A 15,129-nucleotide genomic window follows, 5' to 3' on the forward strand; every position below is an offset into this window, starting at 1 on the left:
AGTGCCTTCCCCCTACTGGTTTTTCAGCCTTTATATTTACTGGTCTTAATACTACACTTTTAAAAAACTATCGTGATATTTTACTGTTTAGGAATTTTTAATATGTTATTTTTTCTTTTTAAGTTAATACCATCATGTATTGTCATCATTTCTTTTTGAATTTTTAGACTATTCTCAAACAGTATCTTAGTCGCTTTCTTTTAGTAACTATACCCTACAATGTGTTAAATGCTTGAAACTTTGGAATACTCTCTAGTTTGAATCTTTCCCATCAAGGAGTAGGCAAGACATATTAAGAATAAAGACTCGACATGATTTGCTAGTGGAGGGAACTTGAATAAGGAAACTACATTTACCAGTGAAGATTGGCATAGTCTCTGCTATTTCTAATCTTCGGAAAATTACCTGTAACATTCAGATTTTAGAGACTGAAACTTGGAGTATTTTCTAACAAAAGAATTTCCTTGCCTAGTAGTTGTTGATTTAAATAAAAGGAACTGCTTTCATTTTTTTCTTTTTATAACTATTTTTACCTTAACTTTTATGTAAGCAAAAACATTGATCATTTATAATTTTGAAGTGCATTGAAAAATTCGTTTTTGGAGTCGTGGTACCATGGTCATAATTTGTTTTTAAAAGTCAAGGAAGAAGGTGATAGGTTAAAGGATTTTGGTTGGTTCTGGTTCCTGGAAGTGCATTATTAGAGCCTTTGAGCATCCTTATTTCTAATTTACAATTTTTTTTCTATTACTCTTACCAGATTTCTGATGACATTTGTTTGGGGAAAGTGTTCAGGGACCATGTAAGATTTCCTGATTAATTCTACCAAGATATTTCACAGTATACTTAACCTACAATGCCTTTGCTTTTTAATTCCATTACCTCTGTGTTGAGAATGAGATCAACTGTTTCTCAAGGCAGTAATCTCTGTCTCTTTTTCTGTCTCTTTAAATGACTTTAGGTTTTCAGGCAGCTTTTGTCTTTATATTTTTTGCCTTTAAACTTTTTTTTAATATTTGTTTATGGTTTGTTTTTGAGAAATTTCTAGTTGAAGTAAAACATACACTTAATATCATGAACCAAACTAATAAGTAATAGAAAAAAATCCTTTTATTAAAAAAATCCTTTCCCACTCAATCTTAATGTCTAGATGGATAATTTTTTAATATAATGCAAATATAAATATAAAATTTTAAGTGGTTATTAGACCATTTGAACTTCATTGGGCATCTCTTCACTAACTAAAATTTAGAGTAGAAATAAATATGTAAGTTAATATAGAATAGCAGATGGCTAAATCCTTGCTTTAATTAATGTGGCCAAAATAGAGATTGCAGATAAGGGGTTTACTGAGAGAAAAACAATTGTAATTACTAATGTATGTTCATTTGTTATAGCTCATTCACACCATGTTTAAGGCTATAGAATTAAGGAAACAACTCTTTGAATATATGTAAATATTGGACAGTTGATTAATATATAGTTAAGTCTACAAGTAGTTATTACATGCACGTATACACACACACACACACACACACACGGGGTACAAAAACTGTTTGCAATATGACTTTGCCTTTTCCAAATATCTTAGGTTCCATTTTTTTCTATTTTTCATTTAGGTTATAGTGTTATATTTAAAACTAGAAGGGAACTTAATGTCAGCCTTATTTAGTAATGCTCTTAAATTTTTATTTAGTCCTTTGCCTGATGTTGACATTTTGAAACACATGGTCCCACATACATACCCATTTGGAGCCTTGGTTAGCAATGAAAGCCTATAATAATAAATGAGTTAAAGAACGTGTTATAGAGATAATCCACATGGAAAGGAAAATTACGATGAAACAAAAAATAAAATTTTTGGGATGCAGCTAAAGCAGTCTTTTGAGGAAAATTGTATCCCTAAAAACATACATTAACATAATAGAAAAAGGATTTATTGATTAATTATCCATTTTTTGAAATTAGAAAGCCTCCCCAAAAAAGTCTAAAATCAGTATAAGAGAAGACATATTAAAAACTTTTAGAAGAGAAATATATAAATTAGAAACAAAAAGTACTAGAGATATGACAGATAAAACCAAAAGCTGGTTCTTTGAAATGACAACAAAAGTGATAAATCTTTAGAAAATCTGATTAAAAAGAAAAGGGCAGAAAACCAAGTCAACAAAAAATAAGCGGAAATCCAACAAAACCAGAAGAAATAAAAATTATCAGAACCTGCTATATATAACCATATGCTACCCTGTGAAAACAAAAAAGAATTAGAGAAATTCCTTCACAAATATAAAATAACCAAATTATATCCAAGGACAAAATAGAAATCTTAGTCCAGTCTTGGAAGAAGAACTAGAAGTAGCTATAAGGAAATTATGTCACATCCACCATCACCTCTCCTTCTCTTACCTTTCCCCCCAAACAAACAAAACCATAAAAACAAGAAACTTCTCTTGGATTCCTGGGAGAAATAATTTCAAATTTTCAAAGAATAATTAGTACCAGTACACAAATTATTCTCAAAATGCGAGAAAGAAAGCAAGTGTTGGACATCTTTTATGAGACAGATGTGGTCCTCATACCTAAATGAGAGAAGGATGTCAATATTATTAGAAATAATTATTATTAGACCAGTATCATTAAAGAAATATCAATTAAATTTTTAAAATCTATCAGACTACATAAAAAACAATATATTCAAGAATTTGTTCATTATGACCAAGTTGCATTCATGTATCAGGCATGGAAGAAAACAGTCAACACAATGAATCATACTAAAAAACAAAAACTTCTAAATTCACATAATTAACTTGATCAACACAAGCAGAAAAACCTTTGACAAAGTGTAATACTCATGTTAAAAAAAAAAACAAACCTACAAAGTATAGGCATAAAAGAACCTTTTGAAAAATATCCTAAATGTGTCTACCTAAAACCAGTATCACATGCTATGGATGTAGACTGGAAACTTTCCCAAAAATATAAAAATAAGATTCAGTTCACCATATTATTATTTGATGTAGTTCTAGAAGTACTAGCAGAGAAGAGAAAGAAATTAAAGCATAATGAAAGGTAAAGTGGAGGTAAAATTGTTACTATTTGCTAATGACATGATGGTTGACTTAAAAAATCTTAGAGACTTGACAAAGATATTAATTAAGACAGTTGCTTCAATTAAGTTTCAGGTTGTGAAATAAACCTACAAAATTCAAGAACATTTCTATACCATAGCAAAATCCAATAATAACATAATGCACAAAATAATTGAGGGCCTACAAAAGCACACAAGGTACCTGTATAGATTGTTACAAAGTGCTAGCTGTATGACCCTGGGCAAGTCCCTTTGTCTCAATTTTCCTCATCTGTAAAATGATCTGGAGAAGGAACTGGCAAATCACTCCAGTGTCTTTGCCAAGACCACCCCAGATGGGATCTCAAAGAGTCAGATGCAACTAAAATGACTAAGAACAACAGCAGCGCAAATAACTTAAGGAATATTCGTGTTACTTGACTGTGCTGTGCCCATATAATAAAATGAGAGTTAAGACCAACGTTCATTTGCAATTTTAATGCTTTGCCAAATCATCAGTGGAACACTTTACAGAATTCATTTAGAAAAGCAAAAAAAAGTTTTAAAAAAGTGTGAAGACAGAATAGCACTTCCAGACTTCAAGCTTTATTATTGAGCTGTTAGTTAAAAAAAAAAAAGTAACATAAAAGAACCAAATAGAAAATGGAGGATCAGAAACAATGGAACCTGATAACCCAGTGTTTGAGAAACTATAGAATGTAAATACTTAAGAAAAAGACCCCTTATTTGATTCAGAACTACTGGGAAGACTGGAGAGTTCTCCACCAGAAATTAGGCTTAGGATATGCCATATCCACAGTAAATTCTAAATTCTTAATATTAAAGGTCATACTGTAAAAAAGTTATAAAAGAAGCAAATAATGTACTTTTTGTAATTGTGGGTAGAAGATGTATTCTTAACCAAACGGGTACAAAACATAGAAAACTTTGATTACATGAAACTCAAAAGCTTCTGTATTAAAAGTATATATTCTAGAATAAGGAGAGCAGTTGTTATGGGAAAATATATTTTTATAAAATTTCTCGGATAGAAGTTTGGTATATAGGATTATAAAAAGTAACAGTTACATGACCAAAGACCATTCCCCAATAGAAAAGTGGCCAAAGAATGTGAACAAAGAGTACTTAAAAGTAAAATTGGATACTTTTAGCAACTGTGTGAAAGAATGTTCCAGATCACTAGTAATAAGAAAAATGCAAATCAAAACAACTCTGAAGTTTTACTTCACCATGTCAAAGATGATGAAAGATGGGAATAATTAAGGTTGAAGGGATTATGGGACAGTTAGGCAAGATAGTATATTGTTGATGGAGTTGTGAATCAGTATAACCATTTTGTAAAAAAATTTGGAATTATGCAAATACTAAAATTGTCCATACTTTTTGACCCAGAGATTCCACTAGGAGACATTATAGTCCTCAGAGGTTATTGATAAGAAGAAAATTCCCATATACACCAAAATATTTATTGCAGCACTTTTTGTTACAGCAAAGAATTTGAAGCAAAGTAGGTGCCTGTGTATTGGAAATGGTTAAACAAATTGTGGTACATGACTGTCATGAAATTACTATGTTGTAAGAAATGACAAACATGATGAATATGGAGAAATGTGGAAAAACATGAACTAATAAAGTTAGCAAAGCCAGGAAAACAATACATACAAAGACTAGAGTAATGCAAATGGAAAAAAACAACCATGACTAAAACAATGAAAAGTGAATGTTGAATCCTGATTCAAAGAAGAGACAGGAAGACATCCCCCCCCACTTATTTGCAGAGGAGGAAGGTTCTCTGGTGCAGTTTATTGTACGTTTTTAGACTTTTGACATGCTGATTAGTTTTGCTGATTTCTTTTCTTTTTATTAAAAATATTTGTTATGTGGACGGGGAAGAGGGGTGGATATTGGGAGAAATTTCAGTAATGTAAAAAAGTCATATATAAAACTTCATTAAAACGAAAAGCATAGTCTAGGTCAAACATGACTGAAAATTTGTGTTTTTTTCGGTTACCCAATTTAAGGATGTAAGAATTTTTGGGGGTGATTTGTTAAATTGGGAAATATGCTATACTGGTTCATTTCATGGAAATGTAAAGGGTGCTGGATTTGGAATCATGATCTAGATTTGAATTCTGGTTGTGGCATTTTCTACATATTTTAACTCACTTCACTTAATCTCTCTAGGTCTGCTTCCTCACCTTTAAAAATGAGGCAATGTGATTAGAAAGCCTTTAAGTTCCCTACCACTCTGAATCTTGAAGTCTCTGAAGATATTATAACTAATATGTAGAAATTTGCTGTGAAGCAACTAAGAAAAATGTGTTGCTTTATCAAATATATCTTAACAAATGGACACAGATAGTAATTAAGTGAATGTATTAGCCCTTGACTCCATGAATAGGCAGGCCCAGCATTCATGTGTGTATTTTACATTGGTGTATACCTAAATATAAAAATAAGTTGTAGTAAATAGCGTGCACACACACTTACCTTTTATTTCCTAGATGACAGACTACTGGTGTGTGAACTCCTCCCTTACCAAAGAAAATCTATGACTTTTTATAGATAAAATCCTAGGGAGTTTGTCTTCAAGTAAAAAAAATTCAGTAGCATACCAATGACCCAGGTTTCATTGACTCTAAGCTGAGTACTAATACACTATTCCATGATGTTTTTTATGCTTTATTTCGTCCTAGGAAAAATACCATGCTTAATTTTTCTCACTCTCAGTGCAGCTCCACCCCACCCCCCAAGAAACACAGTATTTTTCTGAGGATATTGTGAAGTATATAGAGATAGCCTGGCTTAGTACATGGTGTTCTGGGCATGAATTAAGGAAGATCTGGGTTCACATTGTGTGTTTGATGATTACTAGCTACCTATGTAAGCAAATCACTAAAATTCCCTGTGTCCCAGTCAACTCTCCAGTCATGGATGACTTTCCACACCTAGAATTCCCCACACTGATGAAATCACAGATCTTTCCATTATTTATTCCCATTTTATATGTTGCTAACAGCATGTAAATCTATTTAAACATGTAGTTGCCACTTCCTTTTCAAACCCATAGAATATGCCATGTATGGAAATTTGTTAGAGAGATCTCATGGCTCAGATATTATTAAGAGGTTGTATTTTTTTTATTGAGTAGTATTGCTTTTCAATGACTTTAAAATAAGATGGAAAATCTAATGTTAATCCTTAAAAGTTAAAATGATGGTGCTGGTATTGGTTGCATTGGATGTATTTTTTCATAATCAACAGTACTTCATGATTTTCCCCTTGGAAACAGTCTTCCAAATTTAAAAGATAGCTTTGAAAGGATATCAGCATTTTGTTTACAGTTTTTCTGTGTTGAGTAAGGAAAATAAATCAATCTCCTGTTCAATCATAATTTGTTCATTTACTGTGATTTCCAAACTCCCCCCCTCCCATATGATCATATTAAAAGATGATAGGGACCATATAAGTTTTTTAAAACATAAAAGGGAACATTATATAACCTCATAGGACTTAAACCATGACAGATGCACATGAGTAGACATTGTAACACTAAAGTTTCTGTATTTAATAGTCATTTGACTTCATTTTTGTGAAGCTTCTGTTATTGAGATTATCATATGGGACATGAGCATATTTTCATTGAAATTTCATTGAAAATTCGGTGAAAATTTCATTGAAAATTCATTGACATATAGTCCATTTTTCTGTTCAGGTTTTTAGATCTTTCCACATCAGCAACCTTTAAGAAAAAAAAGAAATATATAGCACTAATCCTGCTTTCTAATACTGTGAAATCTCAGAGGCAGTCCTTATTGGTATCATATGCCAAGATTGATTGTAGTTAAAAGATCTAGTTAAAGCCATCAAACATTTGTCTGTATCAGATTGTATTCTTAAACAATAAAATTAGTGTTTTGAGGACATCTTTGTTCTCTATCCAAATTTATATATTTCTGAACCTCTGGCAATAGTTTATTGAAGCAGGCTCATTTAATAATTAAAAGGATAAAACTCAAAAAGAAAAACAGTTTGTATTTAAGCTTAATATGTAATACCATATATAATCGATATGCTGAATCATTGAAGCTATGCTGTTCCTTCTACCAATGTTTCTTTTTCCTGCTTTGTAAAATAATTTTTGGGTTCAGAATCTTTTTTCTAGACATTCCTATCCTTGACTTTTCTTTCCAGATTTTGTTTCCTATCCTGTTTGCCATGTTTCCCTTCTTACGTGTCAGGAAATTACCCTACCCTTCTCCATTTTGGTAAGATGCTATTCTATTAAAAAATGGTATACTCAATAGAAATAGGTATGTGTAGACTTGTCTTTTTATGAAATTAATGTCTATTGATGTTTATGCTAACATTTTTGGTTTTCATGAAAAACCAAATCTCTTTGAAAGCATTTCTATAAGTAGACAAAAAACATATCAAATAATTTTTAAACATCTATAAATCTTTACAATCTTGAAATAATAGAAAGTTTTTAGTCAATATTCCTTAAACATTAGTTTTTGTACTTTGACTTACTTTTTTACCTTGTCTTCCTGAGCAGCCAAACAGAAATTTAGGTCATTTGAAAGTAATTAAATGATTGATACTAGTTATATTAATGAACTTTTCAAGCTGATGTTACTTATAAACAAAATTGAAAGATTTAAATATTTTAAAGGATTTTATTTAAATGATTTGTTTAAGAATTTAAATATATGGTAGCGTGCTCTTATTAAGGATTTCATGAGTTTAGGGTATACTTTAAAAGAAAGCTAACTTAAGAACAAGGAAGTTACTAAGTTAAGGCTGTTCAACAATTGAGAGAGCTCAAGAGTATTATTGTTATAATTAGTTGTTGGTTATGTGAAAAATGGTTTTTCATGAGTGTGGTATGCAATGTTAAAAATTCATTTTATTTTTTGTTTGTCCTTCCATTTTTCCCTCCTTTATCTTTTACCATTATTTTTTTTCTTTCTGTTAATTGCTTAAATTTCAAAAATAATACATACAAATCCAGGAGGACTGATTATAGTAGTTACTATGGTTTTACTTCACAAAAAATGTTTAGCATTAGCAGAAGCAGATTTATATATTCAAAATAAATAAAATGCTTTTCTTTTTACACATAGCATCTCTTTAGCAATGGAATTTATAAATATAAATGTTTATATGTTCATCTTGACTGAAGATTTTTTTAAAAAATTTAATAATAAATACCCCTAAATTTTTTTTTTTTGCTGTATATAGTCTTATGGCATATGATTTCTAACATCTAAATGCAGATGGTTATCAAAAGAATCAAAAATATAAGGAGATATTAAAGAGCCTATTTTGTAATGTTAATGTTGCAGAGTGAGATACCCAGGATGGAAAACACAAAATAATCAGAACATGAAGTTGGAAAAGTGATAAATATTATTCAAATGAAAAGTACTTCTGTTACCATAAAACTGGCATTGTTAGATAGTGCTCCCCTCAACCCTTCTACGTTTTCCCTTCTTCCCAGACACACACAGAAAAATGGTGAGAGCTAGAGTAGGCTGTGGATATTGGGTTAAAATGCAATAAATTATTAGACTGCTTTAGAAAAATGAAATTAAATACATAGAACAAAAGAAGAATCTAATGAAAAATTACCAAAATATGTGATAAATGTTCCTTGGGGCTCAGGGTGAAGCTAAGCAGAGATCTATGGATCCAGATCTGAGAGAACCCAAAGCTATCTACTGCATTATGAGACAGCTTAGCTCTGGGTTACTCAGTTTGGAAAAGTCTAGAAGGATATACTAAGTTGTCTATGCAGGATCTTCTACCAACTGCATGAGGCTTGAGTAAAGTCTTCCTTATCTGAGGTGAACCATAGGAAAAATAGACACCTACAGAATGAGGTCAAAGCTTCACCAACTTTGATAGTAACAAATAAGATGATGTTCTTTATTGCCTTTTCCCCTATTCTCCTTGTCTTGGGATTTCAGACCCTTGGGTATAGTAGTATAGCAAGTACAGCAGTTACTCAGTGAACTTATAATCTAAGTTGAGAGCTTAGTTATAACCCTAGTTGTATCAGGCTAAGCACAAGAACACAGAAGCTTTTCCTTTGTACTGAGAAACAGCGTCAGTGGAAATACGCTGTTACATGTAACTATATTCATAAGTGTCAACGTGAAATTATGACTGGTATTTTAAATGAGTTTCATGTATCCATATTTTCCTTTGTTTTGAGATACATAAGTAGTTAATGCTTCACTTGAAAAAATAACCCATGATTTTGTGTGTGTATTTTTGTTTTTGTCTTTTGTCTTTTGTTTGTTACAAAATAAGGATTTAAAGTGTTCCAGATTTTTTGATGCTACTCTTTCTAAGTAGCTATGGTTCCATGTTTACATAACTTGTTCTGTATCTATCTTTTTCCCCAAAAAAGTACTTTTTTGAAGACTACTTCTGTACATGAACTTTATATTATCTTAATTAGAAAAATTTATATTGGGTTAGTTGAATTATACCAGAGATTAAACTTGTTTTTAGAGATTATTTTGTTTTCCAAATGCATATGAAAAATACAGTACAACTTTGTTAGTCATTAAATGCAATGTTTTCTTTTAATAGTTTTGGAAAACAAATTTCATTTGCTTTTTGCTAATTTGCTTTTATGTCTAGTAAGGTAAATGATCTATATATTTATTTCCATCCTCTAGATGTTGTAAACTTTGATGACATAGCTTCCTCTGAAAACCTTTTACATCTTACCGCAAATAGACCGAAGATGCCTGGAAGGAGGTTACCTGGTCGCTTCAATGGAGGTCATAGTGTGAGTTATTAAACAGCAGATTGCTTAGAAAATGTAAAATGGCAATAGCATTCAGAGAGATTTTCTTCTGTTAAAGTCTTCCCCTTAGCTTTTCCTCACCCCATCCCCCGTCCCCTCAAGAAAAGCACTGAACCAGTTACACCCATGTGAGCAGTAGGACCCAGACTTGTGTGTTGAAGGAAGCAAAGCAAGAGTAAGAAGTGATTTAGTTGCGGTATAATGAGTAAAGCAGTAGTTTTGAAGTCAGGATATCTGAATTTGACTGTAAATTTTATGATGTAATTATGACTTAGGGTAAGTAGCCAAGCTTTTTAATTACTCTTTCTCAGTTTCCTTATTTTAAAATGAAAATAATACATACACTATTTATGTTCACAAGTTTATTGTAAGGATTAAATAGCACAATATATAAGGCAGCATATAAACCTTAAAGCACCAAATAGATGAACGTTGTTATTTTCATTTTTCTCATCATGCTATTTTTCTTTTATATTAAAAGTTACACATATAGGGGTTGGCAGACTGTGCAGACAGATAAGATAACCAATAGCTTTGTCTAGTTGAATAAAAGGATTGAAATATAAACTCATCTTTGAGAGACTTATACAGAGCATTTATGTAGCATTATTGTCATGAACGTCATTCCATTTCCACATCCAGAATGAAGTCAGAGTTTCGGGAAGTTTCCCTAAAGGTGAATATAACCACAATTCTTATAACATCAGAAGGTCTCAGGGTTAGAAAAAGGAGTAAGAAGTCTACTCTGCACATTTAGCCATAAAGAGTATTCTTTCTGATTCAGAACTTCTGGTAATATGCATAATACCCATCTTGCTTTGAGGTTTAAGAACAGTCACTTCAACTTTGTTCCCTCAGAACAAGATGAGAGAGAAGCACTATTCCTGAAAACTTCCAAAATATTTATGTGGAGTGTAGCTTTAATGTTAAGGTGCCATTTCTGTGCTCTTTCCTTATAGTTTTTAAGTCTTAAGATCATTTGCAAATAATCTGTTCATTTCATATAATAATAGCTTACAGGTTTGCAGCTCCTTTATATTTTAGTACATCCAATGCATTTTACATCACTTTTACTAAGCAGCCCTATGAGGTAAGTGGTGCAACTGTTACCCATTTTGTACATAAGAAAACTGAGGGTAATAGAAGTAAAATGACTTGCACAACGTTAGACATCTTGAAAGTATAAAAAATTGAACTCAAAACTATGTTTCCCCATTTTTAGTCCATTGTTCTATCCTACTGCAGTATGATCCATGTTTAGTCTGGTGTCTTGTTTACGTATATATATGTACGTGTGTGTGTGTGTGTGTATGTGTATGTTCTTTACCACTGTATTTGCTTAAAAGTATGTAATTAGAAAAGCTTGTTGTCATCAGGAACCAGCTTATTTTTAGTTTCAGGATAGATATGTAATTGATTTAGCATAGCTATTTCATGCATTTAATGCTATTGAAACAAGAATTATAGCAATTGTAAGTTGAATAGAACAAACTGTCTTCTTGGGGAAAGGGTGGAGTTGTTCAAGGGCCTATTGCCTTTTTTCCTGATATTATGCCTCTATAATCAAGTTTCCTCTTAATTCTGTAGCCAATTCAAAGTCCAGAAAAAACCTTGAAGTTTCAGAAAGGTGAGGAAGAAAGTGCCAAATTAAAGACAGCTGAAATTAAAAAGGTAAGCTGCTAGTGTTTAAAAAGTGGTTGTTATGCTAGATCAACATTGTCATAATTTCTGGTTTTTGGTAACGGATTAAGAGGCAGGACAACTACAGAATCTGAAGGTTGGAGAAAAGAGCCTTAACCTTTTAAAGAAAATTATTCCTTCTTATCTTCCTCAGTAACTCCTCTTTTATGCCCTGCCTGTTTTGAGGGGTATCTCTATTTGTGATTTTAGTAGTATTGCAGGGGGGCTCCAAGTGAGGAAACAACTGCAGCCACTGCTCTTGAAGTTACCTGAAGTGCTGAGAGTGTAAGTGACTGTGGAGAGCCACAGAGCTATTATGTGTCAGAAATAGGACTTGAAACAAGATTATCCTGATAACAAGTCTAGCCCTTTATCCCCTGCACCTTGCAGCATTTATGTCCCTACTCTCTAGGTTTTTAGGATACCCCTCTTTCCTGATTCTTCTACCTCTCCTACTACTCCTTCTTTGTCTTTACTGGACCCTCTTCCAGATCACAACCTCTAACTATAGGTGTTTCTCAGGGTTCTTTCCTAGGCCCTCCTCTTTTTTCCTTCTATACTACTTCACTTGATAGTCTCATTAGTTCCTGTGAATTTAATTACCATTTCTGTGTCATGATTCGTAGATCCACCTATCCTGATTCAAACTCTGCTGACTTCCAGCCTCATGTTTTCACCTGCCTTTCAGACATCTTGAACTTGATGCATAGTAGATATGCAAATTCAAGATGTTCAAAATAGAACTCATCATTTTTCCCACTAAACCTTTCTCCTCTTCCCCTCCTTCACTGTTAACTGTACATAATCTACCCCTTCCCTGAGGCTCCCAACCTCGAAGTCATCCTGGATTCTTCACTGTCTCTCCTCCTTTCGCCCCTTCTCTCCCAAATATCCAAGCTTTGTTAAGGCTTATTGATTTCGTCTTTGTGACATCTTTTAAATACACTGTGTTCTCTCCTCTGACACAGCCACCACTCTAGTGCAGGTCCTTATCACCTCATGCCTGGATTATTGCAATAACCAGGTGGTAGGCCAGCCCCTGCCTAAAAGTTTGTCCCCATTCCAATCAATCCTCCATTCAGTGTTTTAAAGGAATTTTCATGAAATACAAGTCTGATCATGTTTACTCAGTAAACTCTAGTGGCTCCTATTGTCTCCAGGAACAAATACAAAATACTGTAATTGGCATTCAGAGCCCTTCATAGTCTAGCCTACCTTTCCAGTCTTCATATCTCTTTGATCCAGTGACACTGGCCTCCTGGTTGTTCTGTGAACAAGAAACCCTACCTCTTAGCTCTGGGTATTTTCTCTGACTGTCCCCGATGTCTGATATGTTCTCTCTCCTCCAATCCAACTGACTTCCCTTATGTCCCAACTAAAATCCCATCTTTTACTGAATGCTTTCCCTAGCCCCTCTTAATTCTAATTTTGTCCCTCTAATAATTATTTCATATTTGTCCTGTGTATTGGTTGCTTTGGACATGTTTATTTACTTGTTATCTCCATTAGATTGTAAGCTCCTTGAGGGTAGTAACTGTCTTTTTCCTCTTTTTGTATCTGTACCTCTAAGCACAGTTCCTGACATGTAGTAGGCACTTAATAAATGCTTATGGTTGATCAGTTTATTGATTGATTACCCTGTAGTGCATTGTATAGGGTGAAATAGCTTAAATATAAATTAACTGACTTTAATGACTGAAGGTTTAAAGAAATATTTAGCCAGTTCATCCTTATAATACTGCGAAGATAGAATAGTATTCGTTAGTAGTCACATTACATAGGTATATGCCTTCATTATATAATATTGTTATTCACTAATTGATATTATGAATATTTTCAGTACTTTCTAAATCATGGAGGTTTAATATGTTCAAATATATAGAAAACAAGGAAACTGTATAACTCTTACAAATTCTGATAGGAAAATGTTCTGCTAAATAATAGTAATAATAGTATCTAGTATTTATATAGTGCTTACAAATATTTTCTCATTTTATCCTCATGGCAGCTCATAAGTACTGTTATTATCCCTATTTACAAATGAATGAAACTGAGGAAGGCAGAAGATCAGTGACATTCTCAGGGTTATTTAGCTAGTAAGTTTCAGAGGCTGTATTTGAACTTTGTCTTTCCAAATCCAGTTCCAGCACTTTATCCAGTGAACCACTCAGCTGTAGGTAAATAGATTAAAGCAGGGAATCATTTGCATAGAGAAAAGCAAGAATGCAGACTGAGCTATACTGATGCCCTTTGACCTCAGCTGCTGAAGATTTTCATGTTAAGTATGTCTTGTTTTTCACAATTGATGTTGCTAGAAAGTTGTTTGTAAGGAGAATCATTTTAAGTGCTATAAAATCATCTTTTTTCTTAAAAAAGCCTTTTCTTCATGTAATCAACTTTTTAATCCCTTTAATGATCTTTGATTTTCTTCTTCAAACCCACTTCATTTATTCTGCCTTAAGTATTATATGACCAGTTAAAAGACATCTAAATGATAGAGTGCTGGATCTGAAGTTAGTAAGATCTGAATTCAAATCTGGCCTCAGATACTTATTCGCTGTGTGACTCTAGACAAGTCACTTAGTCTCTGTCTACCTCAGTTTCTTTTTCTGTAAAATGGATCTAATAAATGCACCAACCCCCAGGACTATAGTAAAGGTGAAATGAGATAATGTTTTAGAGTGCTTTGCAAACCTTAAAGCACAATGTAGAAATATGTTTAATATGATTGAATATATGTAGCCTGTATAGGCTATATAGCCTGTATCAGATTGCTTTCTATCTTGGGGAGAGGAAAGGAGAAAAAAAAATTTGAAACTCAAAGTCTTATAAAAGTGAATGTTGAAAACTATCTTTACATGTAATTGGGGGGAAAAAATAAGAGAAACTAAACTGAAACCTTAAAGCCTTATATTAATGCTTACATCATTAACCAGAATTCATATCTACCATTTGTGAAAATATTTTTACTGAAATAACTCAGATTATTAAATTATAACAGTGATATCCTATAATTATCTGCAAGGAACTTTATCCTAAAAATTTATTAATGAGCTTTTCACAGATATTTTCCTTTTTCTCCTCTATAGTAATGTTTTATTGAGGCCTTTTGATTTTATATCACAGTCATTTCCAGATCTGATTCCACTACCACTCATTTAACCTTCCCTTATAACTAGAAAAAGCCATGGTAAAATCAACCAAAAGATCCAACAGTTTTGAAATTTAGTACACAGAACTTAATAATATTCCACATATGCTCTGATGAGGCCATATTATAGCAAGATTTTAATTTTGGTCACTGTGCTTCTTTTAACATGGCCACAGATCACAGGAGATTTTGTGAATTGTCATATTACTTTGTTGACTCATTGCACTTACCCTATACTAAAACCCTCATATCTTTCCCATACAAATAGCTTTCTAGCCATACCTTCTTTATTTTGTATTTGTGAAGATGATTATTTGAAATCTATTGTAAGTCTTGACATTTTCCCCATATAAATGTATTATTAGATTTAGTTCAGTGTTCTTGTTT

General features: G+C 32.5%; 1 protein-coding gene across 6 annotated transcripts in view; it reads left to right on the forward strand.

Annotated features, from left to right (window-relative positions):
- CD2AP (CD2 associated protein) overlaps positions 1 to 15,129 on the forward strand; it is a 186,928-nt gene that overhangs the window by 131,688 nt on the left and 40,111 nt on the right. For all 6 annotated transcript variants that reach the window (XM_072642382.1, XM_072642383.1, XM_072642384.1 and 3 more), the window contains 2 exons: positions 9,781 to 9,893; positions 11,499 to 11,582. In XM_072642382.1, the coding sequence (XP_072498483.1) occupies positions 9,781 to 9,893; positions 11,499 to 11,582 (197 nt within the window). The remainder of the gene's footprint in view (positions 1 to 9,780; positions 9,894 to 11,498; positions 11,583 to 15,129) is intronic.

This window comes from Notamacropus eugenii, chromosome 2, assembly GCF_028372415.1.
Source record: "Notamacropus eugenii isolate mMacEug1 chromosome 2, mMacEug1.pri_v2, whole genome shotgun sequence".
In the NCBI taxonomy this organism is placed as follows: domain Eukaryota; kingdom Metazoa; phylum Chordata; class Mammalia; order Diprotodontia; family Macropodidae; genus Notamacropus; species Notamacropus eugenii.